This window comes from Haliotis rufescens, unplaced genomic scaffold (genome assembly GCF_023055435.1).
Source record: "Haliotis rufescens isolate VD_foot unplaced genomic scaffold, xgHalRufe1.0.p SCAF_150, whole genome shotgun sequence".
Classification (NCBI taxonomy): Eukaryota; Metazoa; Mollusca; class Gastropoda; order Lepetellida; family Haliotidae; genus Haliotis; species Haliotis rufescens.
This window is the reverse complement of record NW_025963836.1, coordinates 138,686-155,000: the sequence shown is the minus strand read 5'-3', so window position 1 is coordinate 155,000 and position 16,315 is coordinate 138,686. Positions and strand designations below refer to the sequence as shown.

At 41.0% G+C, this 16,315-nt stretch overlaps 2 protein-coding genes across 2 annotated transcripts in view; both read left to right on the top strand.

The window, feature by feature from the left end:
• The window catches only part of LOC124118651 (ankyrin repeat domain-containing protein 2-like), a 13,814-nt gene extending 11,324 nt beyond the window's left edge, over positions 1–2,490 (top strand). The window contains exon 2 of the mRNA XM_048396530.1: positions 2,268–2,490. Within this exon, the coding sequence (XP_048252487.1) occupies positions 2,268–2,490 (223 nt within the window). The remainder of the gene's footprint in view (positions 1–2,267) is intronic.
• A 10,307-nt stretch (positions 2,491–12,797) lies between these two features.
• LOC125380440 lies at positions 12,798–15,414 on the top strand. Its single transcript, XM_048396528.1, has 3 exons — positions 12,798–13,309; positions 14,278–14,441; positions 14,688–15,414. The coding sequence occupies exons 1-3, from the start codon at positions 12,804–12,806 to the stop codon at positions 15,236–15,238; spliced, it is 1,221 nt and encodes a 406-aa protein (XP_048252485.1). The 5' UTR covers positions 12,798–12,803; the 3' UTR covers positions 15,239–15,414.
• Positions 15,415–16,315: the final 901 nt, after the last annotated feature.

Below are 16,315 nucleotides of genomic sequence, written 5' to 3'. Positions count from 1 at the left end.
ACAGTTATATGCTACTTTACCTTTCAGACTGCAATCAGAATGGAGAAGGATTTCCCAAAAGGTAAATTCCAGCGTGCTGTCTTTATCCTGGCAACTGTAGGAGTAATCATCTCATTGACGGTAGCCAGGACTTACCAGCCAGGGACATTTTATCTGCCAGCGATAGAAACCTACTACAAACATGGTACATGTCCAAGTGTACTCGAATATATATGGTGGCTGGTTCGTGGGCCACACGTCCGATCACACGGAAAGAGGACGATGATATCGAAGCCTTTTTACTACAAGGCCTCTACGCTGTAAACGGAAGTAATAATTTCGAACTGACGGATAAAAGATGCGGGAACCTGGGCTACTATCCATGGAAGTCAAGTGAGAGAATGGCAGACTGGACAAGAGCACTGTGTAACCCTAGGAGAAGTAACCCTTGTTGTTATAACAACACGTGTCAGATGAAAACAACCAAAGAATGCGTCTGTACGGACTGCTATGACCTTCGACCTCAGTTACATGCTGAATATTCGAAATGGATTCCTAACTATAGCAGGTACATAGTTAATAGTTAACCAACGAACTTACATATATATATATATATATATATATATATATATATATATATATATATATATACGTTCGTTTATTTCTTACATGGCTTATTAATATTATGTACAGCCTCTTTTTGGATGTAACTAAAATGTTCAAGATTTACAAATATTTTCCTATATTTTAATAATGATAACTCCATCAGTAGAATCCGATGTCAGACAAGTCCAATTTATGCACAGGTGGATATTTCCCGCATATGCTCACAATCCTCACGTCAGTTACCTTAAACTTTTCTACCAATACCGATTGTCGTATCTCTCTCGCTTTTGAATGCGATCGTCCGGCCATCGCGTGGATCTACGTTGCCCAGCTACAACTATGGGGAACAACACAGTAGACATTCCACTCTATAAAACTAACGTCATCAAATTTACGTTTGAAATCCTTACACCGTTCCAGGCATCGGTGCACGTTTTATGGTAGACGTGTGAAGGCTATTTGATGAATCAGTGACAAGAATGCAATGTCCGATGCAGTTCCATAGTTTGACTTGTACCTTTGCTTGTTGTGCACCTGGGATCATCGCTATTTGATAGGGAATCATCAAAACATGTTAATGATTTAGTCAGAATCGTACAATGGACTCTGTGATTATGGCTATGTTTCGTGTGTTTTTTTATTCGCTTTAAATTGCAATTAAAACATCAGCGACAAAACCATTTATATCATTTTAAGAAGTTCCAGTGTACCATTCTGATTATAGTATGAGCATGTGTATGTCTAAACAAATACAAGCAAAAATAAAAACACTTTCCATATCCACTAGAAATCCGTGTCACACAGGGTTAAGAACCAGTCATTTTAACATTTAAGCAAATTTTGTCTATAACTAGAAATGGACATTAGGGAACCATGATGCTCCATAATATTGAATAATCAGGATCTGTTCTTGTGAAGATGTCAAGTGAAAACATTTTTCACCCAACGCTGCCTGTGAGCTCCTCCGGGGAGGCACCTATCACTTCTATGGGGACTCCATTGTCAGAATGGTGTTTCTGGCCCTCGTCATTATACTCAAGGGAGATAATCAATATGGCGGACTTCGACCCGATGCACCTGCAGGTATGTAAACTTTTTTTTCTTTTCAATGATTCAATCATAAATAAGGAGATACGATATTGTACCTCCATGGTGCCTGTACTTATTATTGATGAATTAGAACATACAAAATTTGAACATATATCATCAACCATTTGGATGGGAAGCAACCAACAAAGTAATTTTCATATTTCATTCTTAATAAATCAAGCTTGTGTTAGGAATAATAACTTGAGTTACCGCTAAATAATCCTAGCAAAAGAAGTCGTTCTGACACATATTTGTTTTTTTACAGACATTAAGAAAAAATGTTCTGGGATGTATGTTTTTCCAACCCGTAACTGTCGAGCGTATTTGGACTACACTCCAAAACTCTGCAAATGGACGGTAACAGTGCTGTTCCGTCATTATACACAGAGTAACGACGTTCCTAAGATGAGACAAGACGTCAAACGGATTATGGGGAAACCAAAGTCTCTCCTCTTCTTCGGTGCCGGTGCATGGCACCATTTCGATACATTGGTTATGAAAGATTATGCCATGGCTGTAATCACTTTGCTTGAGAACGAAGCTTGGCCGAAGTTGATATGGTCAGGTTTTCATCATTTTGGTCTCTTTCATAGACGGTTTACACCAACATCAGACAATGCTCACGTTGAAGTCTTCAACAGATATATGGAAGACCTCGTGGGAGGGTTCAATGTCTCTGTGTTTGATACCTTCAACATGACTAAAGGAGTGAGGAGCGTGGATGGTGTGCACTATGGCCCTGGGGTCAACCTTGTTAAAGCTCAGATATACTTGAACTATATATTGGAATTACAACGACAAGAAATATGGAATTGAGACATCTCTTTTATGCATGTATATGATGAAATCTTGTATTTGCTGCAAATCGTCATATTTTCGCTTCATTGCTCCATACTCGGGGCGTTGTGAATGTGTGAGCTTACATTATTTTTATTTACAATGAACTTAATTATTTTGTAATTGCATTATTTAAATCATATGATAAACATACCTTTCATAAGCATGGACATTAGGATTAGACCTTTCCAATTGTATAACGTGGTGTGGCAAAGATGTTTTACAAGCAGATATTTTACTTGATATATGTTGGCTTTATCTATAACACAAGTGTCTCTGGAAACTATGTGGACACTATGTACCATGGCATCTTGGATAGGCATTTAGAAGTTGGAATAACATGAATGCATGACACGTTTATATTTTCCACCTGATGAAGGGGGTAACACAGCACCAGCAGTGGTGCCACCAGCAGTGGAGAAGAGTCCTCTTCTTAGACGACAGCGGTTACAATAGCAGATAGAGAGAGAGAGAGAGTCTGGCGACGCCTAGGGAATCATTATTCTATTCGGATGCTTGTGTTGTTGAGGGAGACTCGTGGGGTGGTCCGAGCATTATGGTGTCAGGTGGAATTGGTCTTGCACAGAGTGTAGGCCCTGTGGTCTTCCAGAACATCGGTCCAGGGAGAAGCAATGGTGTCACAGCAGCTCGGTACATTGATCAAGTCTTGAGACCACACGCCATATCTCATTTGGCACCTCGCCGCAACCACGAGTTTAAGCATGATAACGCCCGTGCCCACACTGCGAGAGCAACGAGTGACTTCGTCCAGCAAAATGCCATCAGAACCATGCGGTGGCCAGCCCTAAGTCCCGATTGAAATACCTTTGAGCACCTGTGGGGTGAGATTCAAAGACGGCTGAATAACGTCCGACCAGAGGCGTTTCTCAGAGTGTAGGCTGAAGTGCCTATGGCCATTCCATGTATCGACGTTGAACGGCAGTCATCAAAGCACATGGGGGACACACAAGATACTGACTTGTGATGCCATTTTCTCAGAGACTAGCTAGTGTTGTGTTTCACTTTAAGAAAATTGACACTTTAATTTCAACCTTGATGATCAGTTTTGCCAAGTTTCATCTTTTTAATGTGTCTCAAAGTATGTTTACAGTGTTACAAATAAAGTTTATCATATGTCTATCCATGGTGATATAGTCATAGATGGTTTGCACCAACATCAGACAATGCTCACGTTGAAACCTTTAACATATATATATAGGACCCTGTGGGACCGTTTAATGTCTATGTGTTTGATACCTTCAATATGACTGAAGGAGTGAGCAGCGTGGATGACGTGCACTATGGTCCTGGGGTCAACTTTGTTAAACCTCATACATACTTGAACTATATATTGGAATTACAACATAAAGAAATATGGAATTGAGACGTCTGTTTTATGCATGATAGCATCTGAGTCTCGAGTTAGAAAAGCCTCAAATTTATTTCCATGCTTCGAAAAAGAGACTATTATGGTTCATTAAATCAAACTGAGCCATTGTGTTGCTTGTGCACACAAGACCAGTATACTGTATCATGATGTCTTATTGCAGACGGTTGAATAAAGTGTATTCACAGAGCGTCAATAACATATCAGTTATTATACAGATATGGTGAAAACGTTCAAACATTCCTGTGCCCTTCACACCTCCCCGTCAACCGTTGCAAATACCATTCACATATAATTAATGCAAGCTATGGTTGATACAATGACTGACTCAGAAAAAAGCGGAAAACAAAAGACAGATGTCCGAAACACCTACTTTCTGTATTCCGGTCACTATCATTAATTAGTGGATCTACTTATAAACAAGCTTTTGTAAAAACTGTAAATTTTACATCGCATCGGCAATATTTCAGCCAAAAAGTGATATATGTTATGAAGCAACCTGTCATATAACTTCGACAAAGGGTCCACATCGAACATGTCAAAGAGTAAATTAAAGACATTTCAAGCAAAACTTTAAATATGCTATAAAAAGTAATATATAAAATCTACCAAAATATATCCCAAAGTTGTCAAACTCGGCTCACGTCACCCTGATTTCTCGTCTCGGACATGATAGCAGATATTTCACCCGATATATGTTGGCTTCATCAATAACCAAAGTGTCTCTGGGACCTCGGTGACACAGCAGTACAAGCTTCTGGTTGACTTGTGTTGAAACAGTGTATATAATAAAACGAGGGGACCCTTTGCACCTTGAAGTCTGTGATTGGCATTTAGAAGTTGGAATAACATGAATACATGACACGTATATATTTTTCACCTGATCAAGGAGCGAGAAGTAGCTCTGAAACGTCATGATGAAATAATAAAATAAGTTCCTATGTGCCTATGGAAAGCGGAGTGGAGCTAAAGCAGCCTAAACAAACAGGAGAAACCGAGTTGACTCAAGGCTGAATAGAGTAAGAGGAGAAGCCGAAATAGCATAAAGCAATGGAATATGCCAAGTGGACCTGAAGTAGGTCATAGTGATGGAATAAGACAAGTGGGCCTGAAGTAGGTCACAGTGATGGAATATGCCAAGTGGGCCTTGAGTAGGTCATAGTGATGGAATATGCCAGGTGGACCTGAAATAGGACATAGTGATGGAATATGCTAAGTGGATCTGAAGTAGGTCATAGTGATGGAATATGCTAAGTGGACCTGAAGTAGGTCATAGTTATGGGATCAGACAAGTGGACCTGAAGTAGGTCATAGTGATGAAATATGCCAAGTGGACCTGAAGTAGGTCATAGTGATGGAATATGCCAAGTGGACCTGAAGTAGGACATAGTGATGGAATAAGACAAGTGGACCTTAAGTAGGTCACAGTGATGGAATTGCAGACGGTTGAATAAAGTGTATTCACAGAGCGTCAAGAACATATCAGTTATTATACAGATATGGTGAAAACGTTCAAACATTCCTGTGCCCTTCACACCTCCCCGTCAACCGTTGCAAATACCATTCACATATAATTAATGCAAGCAATGGTTGATACAATGACTGACTCAGAAAAAAGCGGAAAACAAAAGACAGATGTCCGAAACACCTACTTTCTGTATTCCGGTCACTATCATTAATTAGTGGATCTACTTATAAACAAGCTTTTGTAAAAACTGTAAATTTTACATCGCATCGGCAATATTTCAGCCAAAAAGCGATATATGTTATGAAGCAACCTGTCATATAACTTCGACAAAGGGTCCACATCGAACATGTCAAAGAGCAAATTAAAGACATTTCAAGCAAAACTTTAAATATGCTATAAAAAGTAATATATAAAATCTACCAAAATATATCCCAAAGTTGTCAAACTCGGCTCACGTCACCCTGATTTCTCGTCTCGGACATGATAGCAGATATTTCACCCGATATATGTTGGCTTCATCAATAACCAAAGTGTCTCTGGGACCTCGGTGACACAGCAGTACAAGCTTCTGGTTGACTTGTGTTGAAACAGTGTATATAATAAAACGAGGGGACCCTTTGCACCTTGAAGTAAAACTGATCAAGGAGCGAGAAGTAGCTCTGAAACGTCATGATGAAATAATAAAATAAGTTCCTATGTGCCTATGGAAAGCGGAGTGGAACTAAAGCAGCCTAAACAAACAGGAGAAACCGAGTTGACTCAAGGCTGAATAGAGTAAGAGGAGAAGCCGAAATAGCATAAAGCAATGGAATATGCCAAGTGGACCTGAAGTAGGTCATAGTGATGGAATAAGACAAGTGGGCCTGAAGTAGGTCACAGTGATGGAATATGCCAGGTGGACCTGAAATAGGACATAGTGATGGAATATGCCAAGTGGATCTGAAGTAGGTCATAGTGATGGAATATGCTAAGTGGACCTGAAGTAGGTCATAGTTATGGGATCAGACAAGTGGACCTGAAGTAGGTCATAGTGATGAAATATGCCAAGTGGACCTGAAGTAGGTCATAGTGATGGAATATGCCAAGTGGACCTGAAGTAGGACATAGTGATGGAATAAGACAAGTGGACCTTAAGTAGGTCATAGTGATGGAATATGCCAAGTGGACCTGAAGTAGGTCATAGTGATGGAATAAGACAAGTGGGCCTGAAGTAGGTCACAGTGATGGAATATGCCAAGTGGACCTTGAGTAGGTCATAGTGATGGAATATGCCAGGTGGACCTGAAGTAGGGCATAGTGATGGAATATGCCAAGTGGACCAGAAGTAGGGCATAGTGATGGAATATGCCAAGTGGATCTGAAGTAGGTCATAGCAATTAAATATGCCAAGTGGACCTGAAGTAGGTCATAGTGATGGAATATGCCAAGTGGACCTGAAGTAGGACATAGTGATGGAATATGCCAAGATGACCTGAAGTAGGTCATAGTGATGGAATATGCCAAGTGGACCTGAAGTAGGTCATAGTGATGGAATATGCCAAGTGGACCTGAAGTAGGTCATAGTGATGGAATATGCCAAGTGGACCTGAAGTAGATCATAGTGATGGAATATGCAAAGTGGACCTGAAGTAGGACATAGTGATGGAATATGCCAAGTGGACCTGTAGTAGGTCATAGTGATGGAATATGCCAAGTGGACCTGAAGTAGGGCATAGTGATGGAATATGCCAAGTGAACCTGAAGTAGGACATAGTGATGGAATATGCCAAGTGGACCTGAAGTAGGGCATAGTGATGGAATAAGACAAGTGGACCTGAAGTAGGGCATAGTGATGGAATAAGACAAGTGGACCTGAAGTAGGGCATAGTGATGGAATATGCCAAGTGGACCTGAAGTAGGTCATAGTGATGGAATATGCCAAGTGAACCTGAAGTAGGTGATAGTGATGGAATAAGACAAGTGGACCTGAAGTAGGGCATAGTGATGGAATATGCCAAGTGGACCTGAAGTAGGGCATAGTGATGGGATAAGACAAGTGGACCTGAAGTAGGGCATAGTGATGGAATAAGACAAGTGGACCTGAAGTAGGTCATAGTGATGGAATATGCCAAGTGGACCTGAAGTAGATCATAGTGATGGAATAAGACAAGTGGACCTGAAGTAGGGCATGGTGATGGAATAAGACAAGTGGACCTGAAGTAGGGCATAGTGATGGAATAAGACAAGTGGACCTGAAGTAGGGCATAGTGATTGAATAAGACAAGTGGACCTGAAGTAGGGCATAGTGATGGAATATGCCAGGTGGACCTGAAGTAGGGCATAGTGATGGAATATGCCAAGTGGACCAGAAGTAGGGCATAGTGATGGAATATGCCAAGATGACCTAAAGTAGGTCATAGTGATGGAATATGCCAAGTGGACCTGAAGTAGGTCATAGTGATGGAATATGCCAAGTGGACCTGAAGTAGGTCATAGTGATGGAATATGCCAAGTGGACCTGAAGTAGATCATAGTGATGGAATATGCAAAGTGGACCTGAAGTAGGACATAGTGATGGAATATGCCAAGTGGACCTGTAGTAGGTCATAGTGATGGAATATGCCAAGTGGACCTGAAGTAGGGCATAGTGATGGAATATGCCAAGTGAACCTGAAGTAGGACATAGTGATGGAATATGCCAAGTGGACCTGAAGTAGGGCATAGTGATGGAATAAGACAAGTGGACCTGAAGTAGGGCATAGTGATTGAATAAGACAAGTGGACCTGAAGCAGGGCATAGTGATGGAATATGCCAAGTGGACCTGAAGTAGGTCATAGTGACGGAATATGCCAAGTGAACCTGAAGTAGGTGATAGTGATGGAATAAGACAAGTGGACCTGAAGTAGGGCATAGTGATTGAATAAGACAAGTGGACCTGAAGCAGGGCATAGTGATGGAATATGCCAAGTGGACCTGAAGTAGGTCATAGTGACGGAATATGCCAAGTGAACCTGAAGTAGGTGATAGTGATGGAATAAGACAAGTGGACCTGAAGTAGGGCATAGTGATTGAATAAGACAAGTGGACCTGAAGTAGGGCATAGTGATGGAATATGCCAAGTGGACCTGAAGTAGGTCATAGTGATGGAATATGCCAAGTGAACCTGAAGTAGGTCATAGTGATGGAATAAGACAAGTGGACCTGAAGTAGGGCATAGTGATGGAATATGCCAAGTGGACCTGAAGTAGGGCATAGTGATGGGATAAGACAAGTGGACCTGAAGTAGGGCATAGTGATGGAATAAGACAAGTGGACCTGAAGTAGGTCATAGTGATGGAATATGCCAAGTGGACCTGAAGTAGGGCATAGTGATGGAATAAGACAAGTGGACATGACGTAGGGCATGGTGATGGAATAAGACAAGTGGACCTGAAGTAGGGCATAGTGATGGAATATGCCAAGTGGACCTGAAGTAGGTCATAGTGATGGAATATGCCAAGTGAACCTGAAGTAGGTCATAGTGATGGAATAAGACAAGTGGACCTGAAGTAGGTCATAGTGATGGAATATGCCAAGTGAACCTAAAGTAGGACATAGTGATGGAATATGCCAAGTGAACCTGAAGTAGGGCATAGTGATGGAATATGCCAAGTGGACCTGAAGTAGGGCATAGTGATGGAATATGCCAAGTGGACCTGAAGTAGGGCATTGTGATGGAATAAGACAAGTGGACCTGAAGTAGGGCATAGTGATGGAATACGACAAGTGGACCTGAAGTAGGGCATAGTGATGGAATAAGACAAGTGGACCTGAAGTAGGTCATAGTGATGGAATATGCCAAGTGAACCTGAAGTAGGACATAGTGATGGAATATGCCAAGTGAACCTGAAGTAGGGCATAGTGATGGAATATGCCAAGTGGACCTGAAGTAGGGCATAGTGATGGAATATGCCAAGTGACCTGAAGTAGGGCATAGTGATGGAATAAGACAAGTGGACCTGAAGTAGGGCATAGTGATGGAATAAGACAAGTGGACCTGAAGTAGGGCATAGTGATGGAATAAGACAAGTGGACCTGAAGTAGGACATAGTGATGGAATAAGCCAATGAATCCGAGGCTGCTTATAGGAATACACCTTCTGCACCAACACATAGTATCGGATTTAGCCATGTTGACACAAAACAGCATGTGGTAGTGGAATAAGCCGCCTGGAGCCAAAGAAACATTTATAACCATTATTAGCCAATGTTGTATATTGGCAGAATGGGGCGTGTGGGGCGAAGGTAGTATATTGTGATGGGGTAAGCAATGTGATGCCAAGGTATAGGGTGGTAAATGAATAAGGCGTGTGGAGACGATTAGTATGTAATGAAGGAATAACCGGAGTTGAGACAAAGAAGTATACAGTAGAAGAATAAGTTCAGTGGAGCCGAAGTATTATATCTTAACAAAACAATCCGTGTGGAGACAAGGAAGGTTATGGTGAATGAAGAAATCATTTCGAGTCAAGAAGGTATATAATAAAGGGAAAAGCAGTGTGGGGTCAAGGGAGTATATTGTAAATGAAGAAGCCGTGTGGAGCCAAGGAACTATTTAGTAAATGAAGAAGCCACGTGGATACACGAAGGTTTATAGTAAATTAAGAAGCCGTTTGGAGTCAAGAAGGTATATAATAAAGGGAAAAGCAGTGTGGAGTCAAGGGAGTATATTGTAAATGAAGAAGCCGTGTGGAGCCAAGGAACTATTTAGTAAATGAAGAAGCCACGTGGATACACGAAGGTTTATAGTAAATTAAGAAGCCGTTTGGAGTCAAGAAGCTATATAATAAAGGGAAAAGCAGTGTGGAGTCAAGGGAGTATATTGTAAAAGAAGAAGCCGTGTGGAGCCAAGGAACTATTTAGTAAATGAAGAAGCCACGTGGATACACGAAGGTTTATAGTAAATTAAGAAGCCGTTTGGAGCCAAGAAAATATATAATAAAGGGATTAGCAGTGTGGAGTCAAGGGAGTATATTGTAAATGAGGGGCGGTCGGGTAGCCTAGTGGTTAAAGCGTTCGCTCGTCACGCCGAAGACCCGGGTTCGATTCCCGACATGGGTACAATGTGTGAAGCCCATTTCTGGTGTCCCCCGCCGTGATATTGCTGGAATATTGCTAAAAGCGGCGTAAAACCATACTCACTCACTATTGTAAATGAAAAAGCCATCCGGAGCCAGGGAAGCATGTAGTGATTGCTACCATGTGTTAACGTCGCTCGATCTGACTGGTTGTCGGATATAACTGTACTATTGGCAGCATAATACAGCATCAAGTCACATACTTAATCTGTGCATTGTCATTAAGGACGTCATCATCTGGTCACATAGAAAAAGAGAACATCATTTGCTGAGATTACAGATCATTATATGGGTTTTAGACAATCTTAGTTTCAAGCAAAATATTCCAAATAGACGTTTATTTATTCACAAAAAAACGTATTTTTAGGAAGTTTGTCTAAAAAGAAAAGGAAAAGAGAAGGAAAGAATGACTCCGAAGCTTACGCTAAAATTTTCAGTGTCGACCTTGTCCATTAGTCAGGTATTTGTTGTGTCATTGTAACCGATCTACACACGTTTGTCGATTCTTGATTGATAAAAACTGAAGCTGAAGGAGGATCGCTGAAAATAAAACACCAATTCCCATTCCCATCCGGATATACAAAGGCCACCCTTTCTGTTTGACAGTTTCTTTGTGAGCACCTACACTGCACCATTGTTCCACATTGCTGCGTGGGGTAAAGTGAGACGTGAAAACAGAGACTGTGCTGTGGGATCAGCTACAGTAGAGTGTACAGCCCAAAGCTATTTGCTATCTGATAATCGAAAAGATTGAAACCTGTAACGTGACCCCGCTCACTGCGCAACCGATACCATACAACCCCATTGACTGCGTTGTTAGTAAAGTCATTACACGAACACAACCACGAAGCATACACTGCTAAAAGAGATTGAGGTAGATAGATTGTTGAAGGATCAGCATATCACTTGACGTGAATGTTTGAAACACTACTTATTCCAGCTCAGTGATTTACAACAAACCGAGACAGACAGAACTAATGCAATTGTACTGATTATTTTCTTTTTGACGTATTACCGTCCCACTAAGGCCATGTTCACTTACTCACTATCAAGGCGCTGACACAGGTGTAGGCTACTCAGGACTAACCAGGTGAGTTTATTACAAAAAAATGTTCAGTCAGTGCTAGAAAAAAACACCTTTCAAAGCCAATGGGGCAATGCCCGCTACAATCATTGGGCCAGTATCTAATTTCTTCATTGACGCCGCTTTCGGCAACTCGCGGTTCACCGTCACTGTATACTCTATACTGACCCGATCATCTATATAGTCATCCAGAGGTCAATAGCAACATAGTCGTGACACAACGTCGACCTTCTTTTACCCGATGTCATTTTGAGGTATCTTTATTCCAAACTAAAATAGAAATAATCGGTTATAGAAAAACAATGAAAAGCAAAGTGGCTTGACCGTCTCAAATTTTTACTAGTAGATGTGGTATTAGTAGAAGAAGTAGTAATATTAGTAGACATAGCACAAGTAGCCACAGGAGTAATATAGGTAGTAGTAAGGTAGTAGTAGAAGTAGTAGATGCAGTAGTAGCAACAGCAACAACAGTTGTAGCAGTAACAGTCGTGGTAGTAGTAGTAGTAGTAGTAGTAGTAGTAGTAGTAGTAGAAGCAGTGACAGTAACAGTAACAATAGCCAGAGCAGTAATTATAAAAATAGTGGCAGTAGCAGTGATAGTTGTAGCAGCAGCAATAGCAGAAATACAGGTTGTAGTAGAAGTAGCAATAGCAGTGGTAGTAGCCATAGAAATATTAGTAGAAGTAGTAGTAGAGGTAGCAGTAAAAGTCTTAGCAGCAGCAGCAGTAGCAGTAGAAGTGTTTGTAGACGTAGTAGTAGAAGTAATAGTAGTAGTAGTAGCATTTGCAGTAACAGTTTAGTAGACGTAGGAGTAATAGAAGTGCTACTAGTAGTAGCAGTAGACGTAGTAGTATCAGTATCAATAGTAGTAGTAGTAGTAGTAGTAGGAGTAGCAGTAGTAGAAGTAGTAGTAGTAGTAGTAGTAGTAGTAGTAGCAGTAGCAGTAGTAGTAGCAGTTGTAGTAAAATGAGTAGCAGTAGTAGCAATTGATGTAATAGTAGATGTCGGAACAGATGTAAAATGTGTCCGGCAATATTCAGAGTAACCTTCTCTCGATGCACCTGCCCATCGAGGAGGAATGATGAAATAAGCTCGCAAGACTCAGGACTATATCTACAGAAAAGCTGTGGTCTATGGTCTACGTCTGGCCCGTGTAAGCATCATCTATGTTATTACATTAAGATGTATAATAACGTGTGAATTAGAATTCTATGGACAATAGTTATATGCTACTTTTCCTTTCAAACTGCAATCAGAATGGAGAAGGATTTCCCAAAAGGTAAATTCCAGCGTGCTGTCTTTGTCCTGGCAACTGTAGGAATAATCATCTTATTGATGGTAGCCAGGACTTACCATCCAGGGACATTTTATCTGCCAGCGATAGAAACCTACTACAAACATGGTACATGTCCAAGTGTACTCGAATATATGGTGGCTGGTTCGTGGGCAACACGTCCTATCACACAGAAAGAAGAAGATGAGATTGAAGCCTTTTTACTACAAGGCCTCTACGCTGTAAACGGAAGTAATAATTTCGAACTGACGGATAAAAGATGCGGGAACCTGGGCTACTATCCATGGAAGTCAAGTGAGAGAATGGCAGACTGGACTAGAGCATTGTGTAACCCAAGGGGAAGTAACCCTTGTTGCTATAACAACACGTGTCAGTTGAAAACATTTGAAGAATGTGTCTGTACGGACTGCTATGACCTTCGACCTCAGTTACACGCTGAATTTTCGAAATGGATCCCCAACGATAACAGGTATTAGGGGATGAGTGAGTGAGTGAGTATGGTTTTACGCCGCTTTTAGCAGTATTCCAGCAATATCACGGCTAGGTACTGTTTTTTCTGTTCCTCATGATGAAAAACTTCGAGTAACTATTTTGATAAAAATCTGGAGGAATGTCATACAGTGCTCTGTTCTGATTTTAACATGACCACAATTTAAATATAAGTATGTTTGTCAATTACCTCGCCACTTTATCATGCATTGTGACATTGTATAAGCTATACATATTTCGTCTGTTGAATATCATATTACACTGCAAATGTTGGCCTCATGACATATTCAAAGTGCTCTGTTACATCGTTTTACCCTCTCACAATCTTCACAATCCTATAATTCAGGTGAACTACAGAACGCTGTTGCTCTCTTTACCCATGTAAGGGTTGCCCAAAAGGAAACCAACGCAGTGTGCAGTATATTCTAAGACCAGTAACAGGGTTTGTCACAGCTACTAGGCATCTGTTATGCAAGTAATACAGACGCGCATTTAATGTACAGAGAGATGTTTTCACATGTGTACCAAGTACATCCTTAAAACGTTTTTCCTAAAGCGAGAGGGCAATGGAAAATTGGGAACTGACCAATACCAGAATACTGTCAATTTACATCGTATCAGATCTTCAACATTTAGCATGTCCTGATCCAGCTGATGGCTTAGATTTACCTGTGATTAACCAAATCGGGTGGTCAGGTCTCGCTAAAAACATATCCCAAATGCGGAGATATATACTCACGAATTCCTTCACTGGATTGTCTGATCCAGACGAACTTCAGCTTTTTTTTATTATGATGATCAGTTGGGGCAACACAAAATGTTCGCTGATGATGCCGAAGGCCTGGACAGCTGCTTTAACATTTTTACATTTTGCCTACAACTATAAATGGACATTAAGAAACTCTGATGGTCCTTAATACAGTAATGATCAAGATATGTTTTTGTCAGATGTCAAGTGAAAACATTTTCACCCACCGCTGCCTGTGAGCTGCTCCGGGGAGGCACCTATCACTTCTATGGGGACTCCATTGTCAGAATGGTGTTTCTAGCCCTCATCATCATACTCAAGGGAGACAATCAATATGGCGGACTTCGATCCGATGCACCTGCTGGTATGTAAGCCGTTTTGCTATTCAATGATTCAAACATGCATAAGGAGAAACGATAGTGTACCTCCATGGTGCCTCATATCGATACTGATGAATCATAACTTACGATGTTTTCATACATAATCCACTGTAAGTGAGTTTCATATTTCATAAACAAATAACATTGGGTTAGGAGAAATGAACTGAGCACATATCAGTTTAAAGTCCTAGCAAATCAAGCCAACCTGACACATATTTGTTTCTTTACAGACATTAAGAAAATATGTTACGGGATGTATGTCTTTCCAAACCGTAACTGTCGAGCGTATCTGGACTACACTCCTAAACTCTGCAACGGGACGGTATCAGTGCTCTTCCGTCATTATCCACAGAGTAACGACGTTCCTAAGATGAGACAAGATGTCAAACTGGTTCTTGGAAAACCAAAGTCTATTATCTTTTTTGGCGCTGGATCATGGCAACAATTTGATCAGCGAGCTATGAAGAAATATTCCATGGCTGTAATCACCTTACTTAAGAATGAAACCTGGCCAAAGTTGATATGGTCAGGTTTTCATTATTTTGGTCTCTGGCACAGACAAGTTGTATCAACTTCAGACAATGAACACGCTGAACCCTTCAACAGATATATGGAGGACCTGGTGGGGGCGTTCAATGTACCCGTGTTTGATACCTTCAACATGACTAAAGGAGTGAGGAGCGTGGATGGTGTGCACTACGGCCCTGGGGTCAACTTTGTTAAAGCTCAGATATTCTTGAATTATATTTTAGAATTACAACGTCACGCAATATGGACTTGATAAACATGTTGTACGCATGCCTCGAGTATTCGAGTCCTAATGTTTTTCGAGTTATAAGAAGCTCAAAGTTACACTGCAAAGACGAAAACGTCGTTTCTTTCCGTATATGGTCATTGGACGGAAAAAAAACGAAGCTTACTCGGAGAGAACGATTTCATCAATCAGCAGCGTCTACGGGTATTCTACCTCTTAAATATCATTGCTCAGTTCTCACGTATCATATTACAGGGATGGGGGGGGGGGGGGGGGGGGGGGGGGCACGATTCGCTGTGCAGAGTTGCGTCCCTTGGGCATGCCAGAAACCTATGATTGTGGGTTCGAATTCCGGTTCGCCCCGATTATGTTTCTAGGTTTGTCAGCACCATACCCGTGCTCGTGGGTTTCACCGAAGTGGTAAACGTCTGAGACCTGCATCACTTCGGGCTTTCCTCCCACATTAAGCTGACACGCCGTGATATGACTGGAATACTGTTAAAAGCAGCGTTAAACCCAACTCACTCACTCACTCACTCATATTACAGGCCGGAGTTTGACTCTGTACTCGTAGCTCTTATTTGAAGTGCTGAATTCAATCCTTCAGATTTTACGTTCAGTGCATGTACGATTTAGCACATTGTTTCCTAGATTTTAGGTCACCACTATTTTACAGTGAATAATATATTCAATCTCATGATAAGACGGGAGTCGTACAATCTCGCTTTAATAATTTATGATCGGCAGGCATTTCTCATTAATTAGTGAAATGATAACGTTGAGAATTTTAGTCACAAGAATTAGGAGAGCGCAAGGCTCAGGAACAGCTCAGTATAGGAAATGGATAAAAACTTACGCAAGTTAAATAATCATCAAATATGCAGACCAATATAAACCTGAATAAATTGCCGGCTTCCACAACTGCTTTTTGTAGAAGGTGAATTTGGAGTACATTGACAGATATGATATGCATATAAACTGACGGGCAAAATAAACTATACCAACATTGCTTTGGTGTTGGCAAAATTATCAAATATATCACACAAAAATAATGTGGCACTTACAGGAACTTCAATATCATGTAAGGAATGACACAGGGAGTTA

Bases quoted from the DNA above. Each gene is read 5' to 3' on its own strand.
- LOC125380440 (XM_048396528.1), top strand. From the start codon at position 12,804: ATGGAGAAGGATTTCCCAAAAGGTAAATTCCAGCGTGCTGTCTTTGTC. The intron at 13,310-14,277 runs GTATTAGGGGAT...TGTTTTTGTCAG, and splicing joins TGGATCCCCAACGATAACAG to ATGTCAAGTGAAAACATTTT. The intron at 14,442-14,687 runs GTATGTAAGCCG...GTTTCTTTACAG, and splicing joins TCGATCCGATGCACCTGCTG to ACATTAAGAAAATATGTTAC.